Source organism: Oryzias latipes, chromosome 17 (genome assembly GCF_053564925.1).
Source record: "Oryzias latipes strain Hd-rR chromosome 17, Olatipes_Hd-rR_3.1".
In the NCBI taxonomy this organism is placed as follows: Eukaryota; Metazoa; Chordata; class Actinopteri; order Beloniformes; family Adrianichthyidae; genus Oryzias; species Oryzias latipes.
In genome coordinates, this window is record NC_136253.1 from 19,830,398 (window position 1) to 19,847,112 (window position 16,715).

The following is a 16,715-nucleotide window of genomic DNA, read 5'->3' on the forward strand; positions in this document are numbered from 1 at the left end:
TGGGCAGCTGGGGCTAATTACGCAGCTTCTAAGCATTTTCACATGTCAATGTACTTTTTTTTCTTCAACTCCTGCATAGTTTCAGCGTGGACTCTATATTATTCCAGAGTGCCAAGGGGAGAGGGGTTAAAGCCTGGAATGTACACTATTTCCCCACAGGAAGCTGGGTATGGAAGCGCAACGCCCAAATCTCTCCATCACACGCACAGCTCATTTTGTCTGCCACCAAGAGAAGAAACCGACACCGACACATTTATATTGTTTTCTTTTTATCAAATACATTTTTTCTTTAATACATCGCAAGTTACTTGTACAAAAAAATTCACATTATAAAAATAATAGAAAATGTTTTTTTTTAATGCACCAAAGCAGTCTGCGATCAGACTGTTGTTAAGAAAAGTAAATATTTAGATACAAAATCTGCCTCTCTTGGAGTTTTACTTTTACACAGGTCTAAAACACAGTTCATAGTGAGTGAATCTGTAAAAAAGCACACACACACACACAAACAATAAAAATATGCAACACACTGTGAATGTTTGATGCTCTTTGTAAAAAAAAAAAAAAGAAAAGTGGGCAAAAAAACATTTTTAGGTAGTGGTTTATAAGGCATGTATACAATTAAATGAAAAAATACCAAAATTATGTTCATAAACATATTTTTGTTTACGTGCAGATTCCATCTACCAGAAAATGCAATAATTTGAGAAGATTGAGGTACAAAGTCTCTTCATTTTTCCGTTACTTTATCAAAAACTCAAATTATTCTATCATTTGATGATGATAATTGTCAAATGTACAGTATGTGTGATGCTGTAGTTTCCAGAGCTATGGAGTGATATTCGTGCCATTATTCCAGGTGCAAGACCCACTGTTTTGAGTTTAAAACCTTAAATATTTTGTGTGCTCAAACATATTTTTGCAGTTGAAACAGAAGAAATATACATGAAACTTGAAAATAGGAGCAAAAAAAACTTTTTTAAAAGTTTTTACTCAAGAGAAATTCTCTGTTCTGTGCTCAAAAGAGAGCAGGGCACATTACAAATGTGCCACAAAAACACCCAATCACATACACGGACGAAGGTTGATGTCAATTGGTCAGAAATTCTTCCAATCGTGTACAAATCTGATCCAGCCAATTCCTTTTAGAAGTTACTTTTATAAGTATTCATTGGGGGTGGGAAGGGTGGGTTGGGTTTTTATTGTCATATTGTGTGTTTTTTTGTTTAGTTTTTTAAATGTTACAGCGCTTCAAGTTGCCGGAAGATGGTGTGAGAAGTGTACCGCTTTTTTTTAATAAATTAAGTTTGAGTGATGCCGAAGATGATTGTTTTGAAAATTATTTTGATGCAGATGTCTTTCGGTTTCATGAGCAAAATTGTTTTTTTTACTTGTCCTGTACAACAGCTGAGCAAACAGATAAGAGCTGCTGGCCTCTTGTTATGACTCTTCTCACACAAGGTGTTTATTTGTATAAACCCCTTTTGTATTTGAGGCTAAACTTTCTTTATATGGATAGTATTTGTGTACTTTTTTATTTTTTTGTTGGACTGGACAGTAAAGAAGAGAGAAGAAGAAATTGGGATTTTGGAGATATTTTTGCAAGAATTTTTGAGTTTCAAGAGAGAAAATTGTTTTTTTGGCACGTACTTTTGAGTTTCAAGTGTCTACAAAATCTTTTGAGCACACTAATTTTTTGTTTTGTTTTAGCGAGTGTTGCGCTTGAAATAATGGCACAAAAATCCCTCGATACAGACTCGCCTTTGTCTGTCAGAGCAGGCGCTTCTTCTCAGAGGGGCACAGTTGTGGGCAATAAAACACTCCAACATACAGTCGTGATATTATAACACATGAAATACCACACACACACACCCTCACACACACGTCAGCCAAACTCACGCCTGCTTCACGTAACAGTTGTTTCATTAAATGGCTCAGCGGGGGCTCATCCTTCCCAGCAGAACGAGGCCCACTTCCAAAACACACGCCTTTCTCTGGAACTTCTATGTGCACCTTTGAAGTGAACAGCTAGTGTACGAAAAAAAAACAAAAAAGGAAAACGTTTTCCGAGAGCTTCGACGGATTGTTCAAGTGTTGCAAATACTGAGATGGACTCAAACTTGTGGAGAATCAACCAAACGAAATCATCCTTCCTGAAAGCGAGGAATTTGTTTTGCTGCACACGGCTTCCCTCACAGCTGCCGTTTTGGACTTTACAGCTTTCAAATTCGCAGACGGCCTTCGTCAACAGGACAGATTTAACGGCACTTGTATGAGGAAAAATTGAAAAGGACGGATGAATCTCCTGTCAACATTCAAAATGTCTGGTGAGAGCATTCCGAAAGCGTGCCTGCTTCAGTGTTCCTGTGGAGATGCTCCTCATCCTCGGACTTTGTCAAGATTCCTGCGGCCTTTCCGTGTTCGTTTCATGGGGTAAAGTCTGAGCGGCTGGGGCGGTGATTGAAACAAGAAAAAAAAACTAAAGGGCGCAGGCCGGAGTCGTGTGCGGACTGAAGCCTCCTCTATGCCATGATGAGAGGATTGCTACGCTCTCTTAAGTCCGCTGCAGGAACCAGCTCTTTCTTCACCGGCGTTCCGTCCAGATTGGAGTGTCTTCCTTTGGGCTTGAACAAGTCAGACACAAAGAAAACCTGCAGGGAGAAAGGACAGGACTGAGTCGTTTTGGTCGCTGCAGATTCAAAAAGTTTTGAATTTTCAAAAAATATATCTAAATATGTAGTTTTCTTTTGATGACCTAAAGTGTTGCAAACCAGTTGCCCCACTTTTTGCCATCTGTATTTTACTGGCAGCAATTTGTGGGCTTTTCTTTGCATCCTGACCAATTTTCCTGGCTTATGACACTCAAACCTACACAACTGTGGCTTGGTATCAAAAGACCTGCTTTTTTTAGGCTTTAAACACTAATAACTGGGATATCTTCATTTTTTGGACCTCCTTTTAACTCACTTGATCCTGATCTAGTTGTCCAAAAAGGCGCCGAAATGTGAGGAACAGGTCCCATGGAACTCAATGACTGCATAACAGAAATTGGTTTCTGTTCATTTCTGTGTGTCTCAGGTGGAAATGTAAAGGCCTTAGGAATATATATTAAAATGATCTTAACACAAAAAATGTAAAAAGTATGTTTGATGAATTGTGTTTGGATCTAAACTAACCCCTTTTTAAGTGTAGAAATGGGAAAGTTTTGACCTGAAGGGTTAAACTACTTCTTGGCAAAAAAAAAAAAGTTATAAAAATCTTTTTCATTTCCACAAGAAATATCCACATTAATAGAAAAATGGTCCAGTTCTTTAACCTCTTTTTCCAACACAAAAGGAGCTCCGCTTTCTAAGACTTGCCGCCAAAAGTCTCGTTTTTCTGAAGCAAAAAGTATCTTAAGCCTTTCTAAGGGTGTAATCAGACCAGAAAAGTCCCTTTGGTTCGGACTGAGTCTGAACCAACATTAGTATGAACTAAACGCGCGACTGTGGATATGACTAGCGCGATGACATATCGCTTGGCTCTTTAAAGTAAACAACAAGGGCTGGCTTCTTTGTGGGAACTGTTTTTTCTTTACTGTCCTTCACTCTTTCTTTCTTCTTTTTTCTTCAAGCCGCTCATAATTGGTTAAAACGTGTTTGTGCTGAGCAGGAGAGGGGTGGGGGGTAGCAAAAGCTCGTTAGATGCGCTTCTGAGTAGAATCGAGCGGCAGGTTCAACAAGAAGAGACAACATCAACAATAAAAAACACAGGAATGAGCAACACTGGAAAAAGAAGCAAAACCACTTCACTTTAATTGATGATACGAATAGAGAATTTAGCATCTGCAAGAAAACGATTGGATCTAGAACCGGATCCATAACCAACCTGAACCGGAGAGAATCTTTTTTATCCCCAACCTTAACTATGAAGAGAAATCGCATAGAGTGTGTGTTCCTCAATGGTTTTAACTCCGCCCACGTTGAGGCACGGCTTGGTTTCTCGAAAAGGTTGGGTATCATTGTGATTTTTTTATTGTGGCTAGGGTGTAGCGGTGTCTGCCTTTTTTTTTTTACCTGTTACTAACAATGTTAGATGTTTGCATAGTCATAGTAACATTTGTTTGAGCTGTTTCAGGCTGTATTACAGTGATGAAAGTCAGGCAAGGAAAAAATTCCTGAACTTTTCTTTGAGCGATATGGCGGGCGCGGAGCAAAATTTTTGAAAAATACATGGTCTTACATGAATTCTGGTGCATTCTGGCAGCTAGTTATTCACTTCTTAATCAAGAAACTAAGTCTAATTGGAGCATCATGATTTGTCATTCAAAACTCTAGTTTGACTTACCATTAAGGATTTGCTGATCCTAAAAAAGAATTTGGATAATTGCTAAAAGTAACACAATCCTACAATCTAAGCTTTTCCTTAAAGTTGCAGAACATACAATTGCTAAAAGATAGTAACATCAAAGCCCCAAATGGCAAAAAGAACACCAGTAACTATGATATTCTTTGAATATGTGGACCTCCTTTTAACTGACTCTTTTGTCCCGCTTAATACGCCCTCTAATTCGGTGCTCCTTACATATAATACAAGTTCAAAAATAGACCCCTCAATGACAGCATACCTTATGATCAGTGTGAAAATACGGTACACTTGTTTGATTTTAATGATCGGTAAATTTCTCTTTTCAACAACAGTACTTACAACACAGTATGCCACCACTGCTCCCTGTATAAACCCAGCCAGCACATCAGTGGGGTGGTGCTTGTGGTCGGACACTCGAGACAGGCCGGTGTAGAAGGACATCATGATGAGGGTGAACTGGGTCAGTGGGCGGAGTAGGCGAGCTCCGTGCCAGGTGAACCGAGACTGCAGATAAAACTGCAAAGCAAGAGGTCTTGTTTTTCTGAGCACGCCAAGGCGGAGATACAGAAAAAATGAAAGGGTTGGAAAACTCACCACTAGGTACAGCATGGTGTACATGGAGAACGATGCGTGTCCAGAGAAGAATGACTTCCTGTGGACCGCAGGCAGAAGTCAGCAGTCTAACCACATCAAGTTAAGGACAAATGCCTTCGAAATTCTGTAGTTATGGTATTTGCAGACGTTTCGTTTACCTGGCCTCTTGTACGTGGCTCTCTGGACCCTGACACTGATACTCCGTGATGTAGCCCAGAGAGCAGTTGATGGTGGAGAAGTCGGGCTTGCAAACATCCAGAAAGTGAGGACGCATGCGACCCACAGACACCTTGGCGATGTCCGTGAACGACTGGCTGATGGCGCAGCCAAAGATGAACACCCCCACCTGCTTGTAGAGGGCAGAAATGTAGGGGTTTCCTACAAACGACTTGGATCCTTCGTTCAGGAAGTAGATCCTGTAACTCTCTCCGATTATGATCTGAAGGGACAGAAATTAAGATTTGGCATGGTGGGATTTATGGCACAGGGGACATAGTATTCACAAGTAAATTACAAAATAGCTCTGAACTTGACGGAGAAGATTCACAATCATTTTTGTTGCTTAGAATTATTAATAAAGGAAGTTTCTATTTCTGGGAGTAAACAGAGAGTCATGGAGGGATCTGACGCAACTTGACTGAGAGTCTACAGTTTTAATTGTATAAATAAAGTACGGCAGAAAAACTGACAACTAACAAGTAAAAAGGGTCCATTACTGTCAGAGAAGAGAGGCTATGACTGGAAACAGCTGGTGAAGCTCAGAATCCCCATTTTAGCCTCACCACCCATCATCCCCTGTCTATCCAGCAGCTCAAAAATGAGACTGTAGGAGAAGTGCAAGATTTAGAGTGGAGGAAAGAGTGATAGAAGGGAAAACAAGGAAAAAACGAGGGAGTAAGAGTGTGCGTAAGGGGGGAGAAAATGGGGGCTGCTGGTTCTAATCAACAGAAACGCTGAGCTAGGCGACCTGTCTGATTCTGGAGGCCAGCCCTAACAGAGCGCTCGGCGGGGCTCGTTTGTAGTTTCTGCGGCTGTCTCGCTGAAAGGGCTCCGATTTCACAAGGCGATGTCTGGCTGTTTTTTGCGTTCTTACACCGGGTTTTTTATCGGACATTCTTTCCAAGGGTTCAGGAATAAGTCTCATTTCGGGGAAAAGCATTTGCGCAGTGGGAAAGCCCTCCAGAAGATTTAACAAGCTGATAGAGACTGTTGCTTCCACCAGCCAGGCCTTTGGAGCCAGCTGTTTTTCATGGGAAAGAGGCAGAAAAACACATCTGGCTCCCTTTGTGTGGGAGATTTAGGTGTGTGAATGGATAAACAAATCGCAGTGAATGAAGCGGCGACACTAAATACTCCACGTAGTAGCAGCTTTGTGGCTTCTGTCAATAAACTAAGTGAAGCCTCAGTGTTTTTCCCTTCCTGCAATAAAGATCTGCATAACTGCCCTTGCTGTTGCTTATTTTGCACTAAACGACCAAATGTTGTTTTTTTTACTAGTTCTCGAAACCCCATCGCTGGCAGGAACGCTCTTGGGGGTGAAAAGATGCTTTGCCAGCGGTGACAATGACATAACTGGCAAACTGTTCTTGTTTGGGGCCTTCGCCACAATTACACCCCGCCAATTGGGAGTATTAAACTAAACAACCATAATTACATGGACGGGGCTGCTGCTCACCATGAAAACCCTTGTGGTTTTGAGCCTGTGCAGTCATCTGCTCTAATAGGCCAAAGGAAACCAATGCCAAGCATTTATTTGAAGCCTTGTTCATGCTACAGGTAGCATCACACTACGGTGTGAAGCTAGATTTGGTGCAAAAGGATTGTTAGACCATAAAAAGGTTTCAAACTCATAATTAGTGATTTGTGTGTCTATAGAAATGTTTTGTATCTCTAAGGAAGAAATTTTTCGCCTGTAAAAAGATTTTGTACTTTTTGGGGAAAAAAATAGTCTGTCCGTGAAATTGTTCTGTATCTGTGATAAGAAATTTGTGCATCTGTAAAACTGTTTTGCGACTGTAGAAAAAAAAAATCCATAAAAAGGCTTTGTACGTGTGTGAAACGTCACACGTATTTGTTAGTATTTTGGGAATCTTCCAGCATTTCAACTTGTCTTCTTTTTGTAGAACGAAGACACTTTTCCTCCCAGTGTGGATAGCAAGCATTTGATTGGCTGGTCCAAGCATGTTACCCATTTAGGGACAATGAAAGGCTGCTGATTGGGTTGATTTACTGAAGGAGCAACATTTTTTTTACTTGTAATTAAAGTTTTGTCATCATTTGCAGATCAATGCGGGACACAATGTTTTATTATTTTTTCCAAGTTTTACAGATGCCCAAATTCCCTATTACATGTACAAAACCTTTTTACAGACGAATACATTTTTCTACTGATTAGATAGATTTTTTTTTTAATATCTTGTCCATCTGTAAAAATCTAACTCCATACTACAGTCAGTTGGTGCTTTGGTCTTTGTTTGAGCCTTTAGCCACAAAAAACAGTTTTTTCTCTTATCTGTTATTTAACGGTTACTAGGTCTGCACGATATGAGGAAAACTCGCGACATGCGATTTTAGTGATCAATGTTGCGATGTCAGAATAACTGCAAAAGTTTAATTTAAATAAGAGTCAAAATACCTTAAATTATTCTTCAAATGACCCTCGTCTAATTAGCGGCGCAACATTTAACATAAAAGCTCCATCCGATTGGTCAACAATGTGAAGGGCTTCATCTGATTGGTCAAATGCATAAAGGGATTTCTTCAATTTATTAAATAGTTCAAGTTGCCACAGGATTGTTTTAGCACATTATAGGTTTACCATTTATGGTGATTTGTGTTACTTTTGCGATATGGATATTGCACAGCTTGAAATCGCGATAACGATAAATTTGCGATTAATTGTGCAGGCCTAATGGCTACCAATGTGTAAGTAGTGCCCAATGTTTGGTGAGTTGTTGCTAGCCTCTAGCAAAAAGTAGTCTATTTAAATGTACTTGGTCTATATTAACAGTGAGGCAGTATACTTAAAATTACTTTTTATATACTATCCATTTATTATAAACTCAAAATGTTCCAATATAGTCTAAAGAAGTATTCAGTTTGTATGCTTCCTACGCAACATTATATAGTCTATAGTATACCTACTTTACTTATACTTTACTTAACTCAAGTATACTTAAAAAAATAAACTTCAAATATACTACTTAGGCTTCGGTAGGGTGCACTTTTGGTGGTTTTCAGGGTTACATTTGGCTTTTTTGAAGTTACTGTAGGTAAAATTGTACATGCCACATGAACCTGCTACAAGTTCAGATATTGTTCTTGAGGAGGCTTAAGTGTTTTCGGATGAAAGTTAAGCGAGAAGCAAAGCACAAAGAGAAGACGTCTCCATTGTTTTCTTCCAGAAAACTCCACTACGCCTAAAACCCCAATCAGTCAGCCATCTTACAGCCTTAAGGGAAAGCTGAATGAAGTTTCGTTGACCAGTTCTTATCTTGGAACTTTCTGAAACCAGTAACAGCAGATGCTGATAGTACAGGTATGGAGATTAGTTTTTCCCCCCAGGCATCATTTCAGATAATCTCAGTTCATCCCCACAGTGCCTGAAGTATCAGATAAGAGTGATGTGATGAAGTGCCATAAACCAGGGTCACACAACAAGATTTGGAACCAGATTCCCATATCTAAGATAAAGTTTGGATGATGTTACCCACCTTTCCAGATTAAAAGCACAATCACTTTAAAACGGCAATCTTGAAAATGGCAAATCTGTTGCAGAAAGATGATTTGGAAGAAAGTTGGAGAAAGTGTTGCTGAGTGAAGGGGCTCCAGCCAATAAAAAATGCACAAGTAACAATTGGGGAAAGGAATCACCAAGTGTATACGAGATAGCCAAAAAACAGCATCCATCAAATGCAGCAGAATGCAAGAAAAAAATATTTGTTTGGCTGTCAGAGTAGAATTAGGTTCACTTGAAGATTGTTTTGTTGTAGCAGCCCCCGAAAGATAAGATGAGTACATGGAGTGAACTCACAGGGAACTACTTACACAACATTGTCATGTTAATGACAAAAGCATCATGCCTGTGTAGGACAATGGCATCTGATTAAGTCTGGGGACAAATCTTGCAGTGTGACCTTCCCTGTACCAGTCAGTGATGCGGTGTGAACCCACAGCTCCCCAAAGACAAGCCGTTAAGATTCGCACAATCCAATGAGCCAGCAAATGCAACATTATTGCACTACGTGTTTGTTAAACCAACAATTAACTTCAGTGATGATGAGAAATCTAGGTGCTGCTAGAAGATGAGGAGTGAAGATGGCATTAGTGATCAGAGTGAGGCGACTTACAGACAGGATGGTGATTAGAATGCCGGCGCCGCTGAGCACACCGTCGCTAATGGTGTCTCCGTGTTTGGCCGGGTATCTGATGGATTCATCACTGCAGTAAAACCCTCGACGGTAAGGTTTAACAGCGCTGGTCTCAATGACCAAGAAAGGGAGGCCGGCTAGTGTGAAGAAGCAGCGAGCGGCACACAGACAAAGAAGGGGGTGGTGGGGGTAGGGGTGGGTGAAGGAGAGAGAGATGGAAGTGCTAGGTTAATGTCATGTAAATAAAAGGAGTTGTGGCGACAAGCAGGAGGAGACGGGACATCCTGAAGTGGCTCAGTTCGTTGTGTGGCTGTTTTCAATGATCACAACAGTCCAGTTTTAAGACAGGACTTTTGATTGTTTTTTAGGTAAATATGGTTGCTTAAACACCAAACAACCAGTTTTTAGATAAATGTCAAGAAGATAGCACAAAGTGATATCAACACCACCACATATTTGCTTCTAAATTCAAGTTCTTCTAAGCATCAGATCATTGGTTGTTTTCTAGGCCAGCCACAGGTGAACTGAGCGCGCTCCACTGCGCGCTCTCTCTTGCTGCACCACAGCTGGACTTACTGAAACCACAGGGACACTGAAGCCCACCGCCGTCAGCACGGTGGTGGACACCACGCTGGTCTTATAAGGCAGGCGGATGCTGTTGTCGTTGCAGAAGAATCCTCTTTGGTAAGGTGGGAAGGGGGATTTGTGCAAAAACACGGCAACAAGTACCACTGTGTGATTGGACAGACAAGTGAGGTAAGTCTTTATGGACACATTGGGATGAAAAGTGCATAAACCCACTTACAGAATGTCAGAAGGGCCCAGGTTCTACATCTCACAATGACAATGCTCCAAAAATTAGTCAGGTACATCATATGATGTGAATGTTCCAATTGCCTTAACTATTTATATCTTATGCTACCTCAACACCGCCCTTGGAAAACGGGACCTCAAGCGGCCACTTCTAGTGAAAAGTCTATGTAAACGTGTGAATATGCGTGTTTCAGGCACTTGCGTATTAAGATCTTTTGTTCAAGCGTCGCTACACAAGTTTCTACAAACGTTTTCGACTCTACACAATTATATGCAGGTTGAAAGGTAAACCAGTTGAAATTTGACCAATCAAGGACTTGGATTTGGTAGCGATGTATGTGTAGCGCCCTTTTCAATTCGTGGAAGTCCAAACAGTTCGAAAATTGATCACAAAGGAGGAATTAATAATTGCGGTTTGTGCCCGACAAGAATTCTATGACACCAAGTTTTTCATAGATCTGAATAGAGCTGTGAAAGAAAAAGCCTGGAGCCAGAGTCACAAGTTTTGAAATATCTTCGACATTTCACACCAAATCTATTCCAAATCTGTGATTTTGGGGTAGTATCGGGTAGGGACAGTGTAAACACCATATGGAAAAAGCTATTCACGAATGCTCGTTTAGCGCGTTCTTGAACGCGCATCACATTCCCGGTTGTGTACGTAGCATTAGACCCATTTTAGCCACAGAAAACATCTTAATTATGTTCTAAAAATTTAAAAAGGGTACTAGGCATGTTTGAGCCAATGTAGGCAGTTTGTTTTCCCTTTATGGAGGTTCTCACTGGAGGTTTTTGGATACTTGAGGGTGGACATGGTACCCCGGAGAGGCCTCAAATCTCAGGCTGATACTGGAAAACACTAAGTTGACTTCAAAGTGACTTTTGGCTTTCAAGCCCTCCTTTGAATAAATCTGCAATCTGCCCGTACAAAGAAAAACAAGCAGAGTGATGGTGGCTTTGGCATTGGTAAAGGAGAGGGAACAATTTCACAGAACTAAATATCAGCACATGCATCAGTTGCTGAGCCCCCCACCCCAAACACATACACATTGCTGACTTTTTTCTTCTTCTTTGAAGGTCCAGCTGTGTCTAGCTCAAGTTACTGACTGAATTGTGGTTCTTTTGGAAATCCCAAATCTGTTTCCTGCAGATTCAGCTGGACATTATTACATTTTCAAACATGCACCAGTACAGAACTACATTCCTCTCATAAGTTAAACTGGAGGAAAAGAAATATTAGGGTGGGACAGCTGAACAGAGGTTGGATTGTAAAATAAGTACAACTTATAGTGTGTTCCATCTTGAATGTCTGTCGGTTTCAGTTTAGTTCATCAGGCTACCCCGGCACACCTGATGTGAAGCAGATGGGGGGGCAATGTAAAAGAACCACGCCACCCCCCACCCCCAAATGTTGACCCCTGCAACCTCCTTTAAACACATTCACAGACAGACCGCAAAACCAGACTTACAGACTTCTGCAGAGATCAAAGAGAAAAAAAACGGCGACCTTTCAAGTTACAGTGAAAGGTCACTGCTAACGAAGACCTATGAGGAATGAAAAAAGAAATGTTGAAAGAATTTTCTAGAAGAACACTTGGAGGAGCAACAAAAAGCAGGTGTGGGGAATGGACGCAATCAAATATCTGGTTATTATATTAAAAGACATTGAAGCATTCTGGGGCAAATTTTGTCAGTTATAAAAAAGAAAAGGGTTTAAAATCTCTTAATAATAATTTAAGTAAACGGGTAAATTATGAACTAGCTTTTTGTCTTAAGACATGCATAGGCAAATTGATACTATGCAAGGAGTTACCGGAATACATGAACATCTACTGACGTTCCACGAAACATCCGGGGCCGAGGGGGAGGAGCCTTTTCCTGAAAGAGCTTCTTAAGGCCGTGTCACACAGCTGTAAAAACGTACATTTTGCGCATATTGCACAGACATATATGTAAATACATGGAAAAGGTGAGAAAAGTTGGGGTCTGTTTTCACAGATGTTTCATGAATGAACTACAGAAGACGTACAAACAAACCAATCAAAGAACAGGTAAATCCAGATAGAACATGAACCGTGCGTGATTACTCCGCTGTTTATATACAATTCATTAGTGATTCGTGCACCAATTATGTAATTTTTACGTGATATGTGCGCCGCATATGCAATATAATCAGGGCCTCATGTGTGGTGCAGGATTTGGAAATGTCCGCTTGGCTAACCCTCTTGTCCACCACCCCTTCCTGAATTGAAAGGTTGCAATAAAAGCAATCCCACACATTTGGTTGGTAAATTTTTTGGCACCCACCCCCCAGGAATACCAGCTGTAACAGTTCTTCAAAAGACCACTAGGGGCTGGAGTCAGAAGGGAGCAATTAACCATCAATGTCAAATTACAGTTGGGTGGCGAAAACATTTTTGATACCTTCATTTTTTTATGCATGAAACTTTATGAAAATACATTTAATAAGCTTTCTACCTTGGAAATTTGTAAACTCCAGTCACTACTTTGACTTTTTTTGCCTTTCAGCATCCTCTGGGCGATGTCAGAAATGCTTAATCCAGGTGATTAGAAGCTGGAATAGCCTTTGTATGCACTTGTAGAGGGCCCGAGCTGGCTTTTCCTGTAGCAGACCTCACAAAGCCTCTGACTAGAGGAAAATTCTGTTTAAGACACTGTTTTAAGGTTTTGAAAAACAAAATATAGAGTTTGACTGAAACATGAATTTAACCCCAAAAACTGTTAAATTTTCCATCTAAACATAAGAAATCTTAGTGTGAATTATTAATTTACTTATTTGATGAAGAACCTTTGCGCAAAATGAAGATAACCATAACCCTTAAAGAAAGCCAGAGAGTCAGTGAGTCCTTGGTTTCCAAATATCTTTGTGTTAATTACCTGGATAAGGTGTGTTCAGCAAAAGTGAACCAACCCTTCCCCAAAAACTTCTGAAGTTTTGAACTGTCACTTTCACTTTAAGGAAATGGGAAAAACGTTTGAACCCAGCTGAACCGGCATTTCTCTTCCTGGCTTTCAGCTGGATTTTCGATTTCGTCCCCTGACCCCTTTCATCCGTCTGCCAGTGCAGCATCAGCAGTGAGTCAGATGTCTTGGGATTTTCCCCTCCTGCCCTCATCCGCTTCCAGCATGTAAAAGAAGAAATAAATAAAGGAGTTTGTGTGTGTCACCCTGAGGGCCAACAACAACATCTGAGGGCGGGTGCGGGTTTGGAATTTTTGCTTTATCTCGACATCAAAGACGACAAAAACCCAACAATGGGGCTTAAAATTAACTCTGGAACTGGATCTTAACATTAACATCTTTTGTCATGTATTTATTCTGGCTCCCAAAGCCAAATAACCCTGCAAACGCAAGAACGACTTGGTCAGCACAACAGTGGAGCAAGCGGCACCTCGCTCCATCCAACACGGCTGTACTCGACGGAGAGCCCGGACTAAAACGCTGCAGCCGTCCGCCAAAACACGCGGTGAGACTAGCAAAACAAAAATATGCGCTTTTTCCACTGGCGGGGACTCTGTGCCGTCTGCTGCAGGGGTACATGCGTTTATGTCTGAGGCGGCTGTGGGGCGCACACAGATGCGGTTGTTTTTATTCGCAGAACCTGTCTGCCCCCGCGTCTGCCAGCTCCCCTGTGTGAGGAGGGAAAGAAAAGTCCCATTTGGATTAGGAGTTTCTGCTAAATAACACACCAGATGGGGGGGGAAAACATGTCATTTTCTCTTTTAGTCAGAAAACTTTTTTTTAAATAAACTTTTAAATCACTCTGCAAGCCTCAATTTAGACTTTTAGTCACAAATAGTTGTAAATGTTTTAGTTTATGTTCAGTCAGTACTGGAAAAAAAAAGCGTACAGATTCTGTGTCGCTGTTCAATTTGACCACATCAATAAAGTTTTCACCAAAAAAAGGTTATTTGAGACAAAGTAAGATCGTAAACAAGCTCAGAAACTTGAATTTAAAGCAAAAGAAAGGGGTGAAAGTGCTTAAACACAATTAAAAGAACGTTATATCCACCTGCTGGGTCTTAAATCTGATCCGCCTCTGCCCCCCACCCCCACGGGATTACAACCACCCAATCTAAAGCTCTCCGGTGTTCTGCTGACAGATGCTATCTTTCCTGGCACGGACGGTCTGCAGGGAGAGCGGAGTAACTGGAAACTGCAGTGTGAGAATGGAAGGAGCCTTTGATTACACGCACTGACCCACCATTTCCGCCTTGCGGTCGCACTCTGTACGCCGCATCTTTAGCCAGCAAAACACTGTTGGTTTGTTGACAGGTTTCTCTGCTGGAAAGCACACAGAACAAATGATGGAGGGGAAGGGGGGGGCGGCCGGCCCTCAGCAGAGATAAATACTGGAGGGAAAACCTAAATATAGGAAAAGATTTGTTGATTCTCGCAGACTCCTGGTGACATTTTTCACAATGGCTGGAGTTCCCACGAGAGCTCAGGCGTTCTATTTTAACTGTGAACACGGCTCGTAATCATAACTTTACACTACAGCCGGGAGAAAAGAGCAGCAGGGACGACTATATAAAAGTTGGAGCCACCGCAGACTGGCTTTCACCCCTTTATTTATAAGACGTCGACAGAAAGAAGAAAAACAATAATAACGTAAAAAGTGGTACATGTTTAAAAATAATTGGAGTCCAGATTACTCCAGTGTATCTTGAAAAACAATCGAATGCAGCATTTGTTGTAGTGTAATCTCTCTCTGTATGGGGCTGTTGAGCATCACCAGACATGAAGTGATGAACATGCACACATTCACTCGGTCCTGACCTCTTCACCACTTCCCTTCAATTATACCACACAGCCAGGCAAGTGTGTTATGCCAGATGTTCCCATCAGAAGAATTCCTGCTGCTGAGGAATGTAAGCTGGAAAAATATCATGGGAAGTCAACGCAGAGGTCCAAACAGGTGTGGGTGAAGAGAAGAGAAGAGAATTGCTCCTGAAAGTTGGCATTTAAAGTCGCACTGCAATCATCTTTTGATCTGTTTTCAAAGCAGTTGTCTTTTAACTAGCATTATGCCGATTTTAAACAGTCGTCGTTTCTGCAGAGCAAAAGGAGTTCATTAGAAATTTGCCCCTAAATTTGGGGGCGGGACTATTGGCGTGGAGACAGCCTGTCCCCACTACCTATCATCCATCTGTTTACACTCTCTCCTGCTAACTTACAGCCGCTTACGACTCCAACAAAACATTAATGGTGCAAGCTTGGATGAGAAAAAACAAATACACACATGAATCTAGTCGTCTACAAGTGGATGCTTCAGAATGGAGCAGAGCAGGGACCACGTGGCCTGCCCCCTGTAGCTTCTACATCACACCTACACAGTTTTTCCAACTGCATTTTTTTGTTTGCTCCTGTTTCACAACGATTTGAATAAGGAAATGCAATATTAAGCCTATTTTTTTTTACACATCTTTCATTTTTAGAAAAAACCCACAAAAACGTTTAAAAGCTCAATTTTTATTAAGTTCAAGAGCATCAAGAGCATCAACAGCTGGATGGCAGTCTCCAGCTGTGTCCTACTAGTGACTGTTGAAGCTAGGTTTCTATGCTGGAATTAATATTAAATAGAGTTTTATTTGGTTTTTCATTAGGGGAATATCAGTTTTTTCGGTCCCTTATAACCACAAACTGATGTCAGACGTGGTTTTTATTTTTTACGAGTCTAAGTTAGGACTCTCACCTAAAAACAGGCAGAACAGGTCCACTCCAACCAGCAGCTTCCTCCTGCTGTGGTCTTTGCAGTTGTTGTTGTTCAGGGAGCTCCCGCCGTTCTTCGTCTCGGCTGCCATCGTCTTTTCAAAGATCAAACAACGTTGCATTTAAGACGGTTGATGAAGAGCGCGTCAAAGAAAAAGCCGAGGGAAAAAACCCCACGAGACTACAACTTTAGCTCTCGCGAGTTCGCTTAAATCGTACAAAAGTACTCGTTGTTGGACGAAAACTTGTTATAAAATCGCTTTCTGGCGGTATTTATTGTTTAATTTAAAAGCTCCGCGGTCTGAGGTCTTCCTCCACTACTGACCATCCTTTCTGTGAGCTTCTTAAACACGGGAAGAGCCCTCGAGCAGGCCACGCCCCCAAGCCCCTCCCCCTTCGATTAATCCCAGATGCCGGCTTCTTCGCTTTGTTCCTCCGCTGCATTGTGGAGGCCTGCTGATTTCCAACACTTTCAATGATTTACGGCAACAACAAAAAAGGCGAGGTTAAAATACTTCTTTGCCAACAAAAATACCCAAATAACAATGCCAAGCTAAAAATGACAGTATAAAATGAAGGGGGGGGGGGGGGGGATAACTGTACATTAATATACAATAAATGTTTTCTCCTTCAAGTGGAAGGCACTTAAAATATCTAAACATTTATTTATGACAGTAATCTTATTACTTTTAAGCATTGATGTACAAATAAAGTAGACATACAAATAAAAACACAACAACTTTCTTAAAATATCACCGGGAACACTTTCACAGTACATTAAAATATGATTCAAACTATGTGTGTAGTCTTTTACATGTTAAAGATGTCCCTTAACAAAAATTGTGCAAACGCCAGAAA

At 41.1% G+C, this 16,715-nt stretch overlaps 1 protein-coding gene across 2 annotated transcripts; it reads right to left on the minus strand.

Moving 5' to 3' along the window:
* Positions 1-252: 252 nt before the first annotated feature.
* On the minus strand, positions 253-16,259 carry LOC101171943 (phospholipid phosphatase 3). Of its 2 annotated transcripts, none has more exons than XM_004079062.5 (6): positions 15,841-16,259; positions 9,888-10,042; positions 5,100-5,380; positions 4,942-4,999; positions 4,687-4,863; positions 253-2,651 (listed from the first exon to the last, which is right to left on the minus strand). In XM_004079062.5, the coding sequence occupies exons 1-6, from the start codon at positions 15,977-15,979 to the stop codon at positions 2,523-2,525; spliced, it is 939 nt and encodes a 312-aa protein (XP_004079110.1). In that variant the 5' UTR covers positions 15,980-16,259; the 3' UTR covers positions 253-2,522. The 2 variants fall into 2 exon arrangements, with proteins under 2 accessions (XP_004079110.1, XP_011484766.1); XM_011486464.4 differs by lacking the exon at positions 9,888-10,042 and adding an exon at positions 9,291-9,448 and having other exon boundaries at positions 15,841-16,221.
* Between the last annotated feature and the right edge of the window lie 456 nt (positions 16,260-16,715).

What these genes read in the sequence shown, in the direction of transcription:
- LOC101171943 (XM_011486464.4), bottom strand. Translation starts at nt 15,979, where the DNA reads ATGCAACGTTGTTTGATCTTTGAAAAGACGATGGCAGCCGAGACGAAG. An exon ending in ACACCATGCTGTACCTAGTG is followed by an intron (nt 4,864 to 4,941) that starts GTGAGTTTTCCA and finishes CTTGCTTTGCAG; the next exon opens with TTTTATCTGCAGTCTCGGTT. An exon ending in CAGTGGTGGCATACTGTGTT is followed by an intron (nt 2,652 to 4,686) that starts GTAAGTACTGTT and finishes TTCTCCCTGCAG; the next exon opens with GTTTTCTTTGTGTCTGACTT.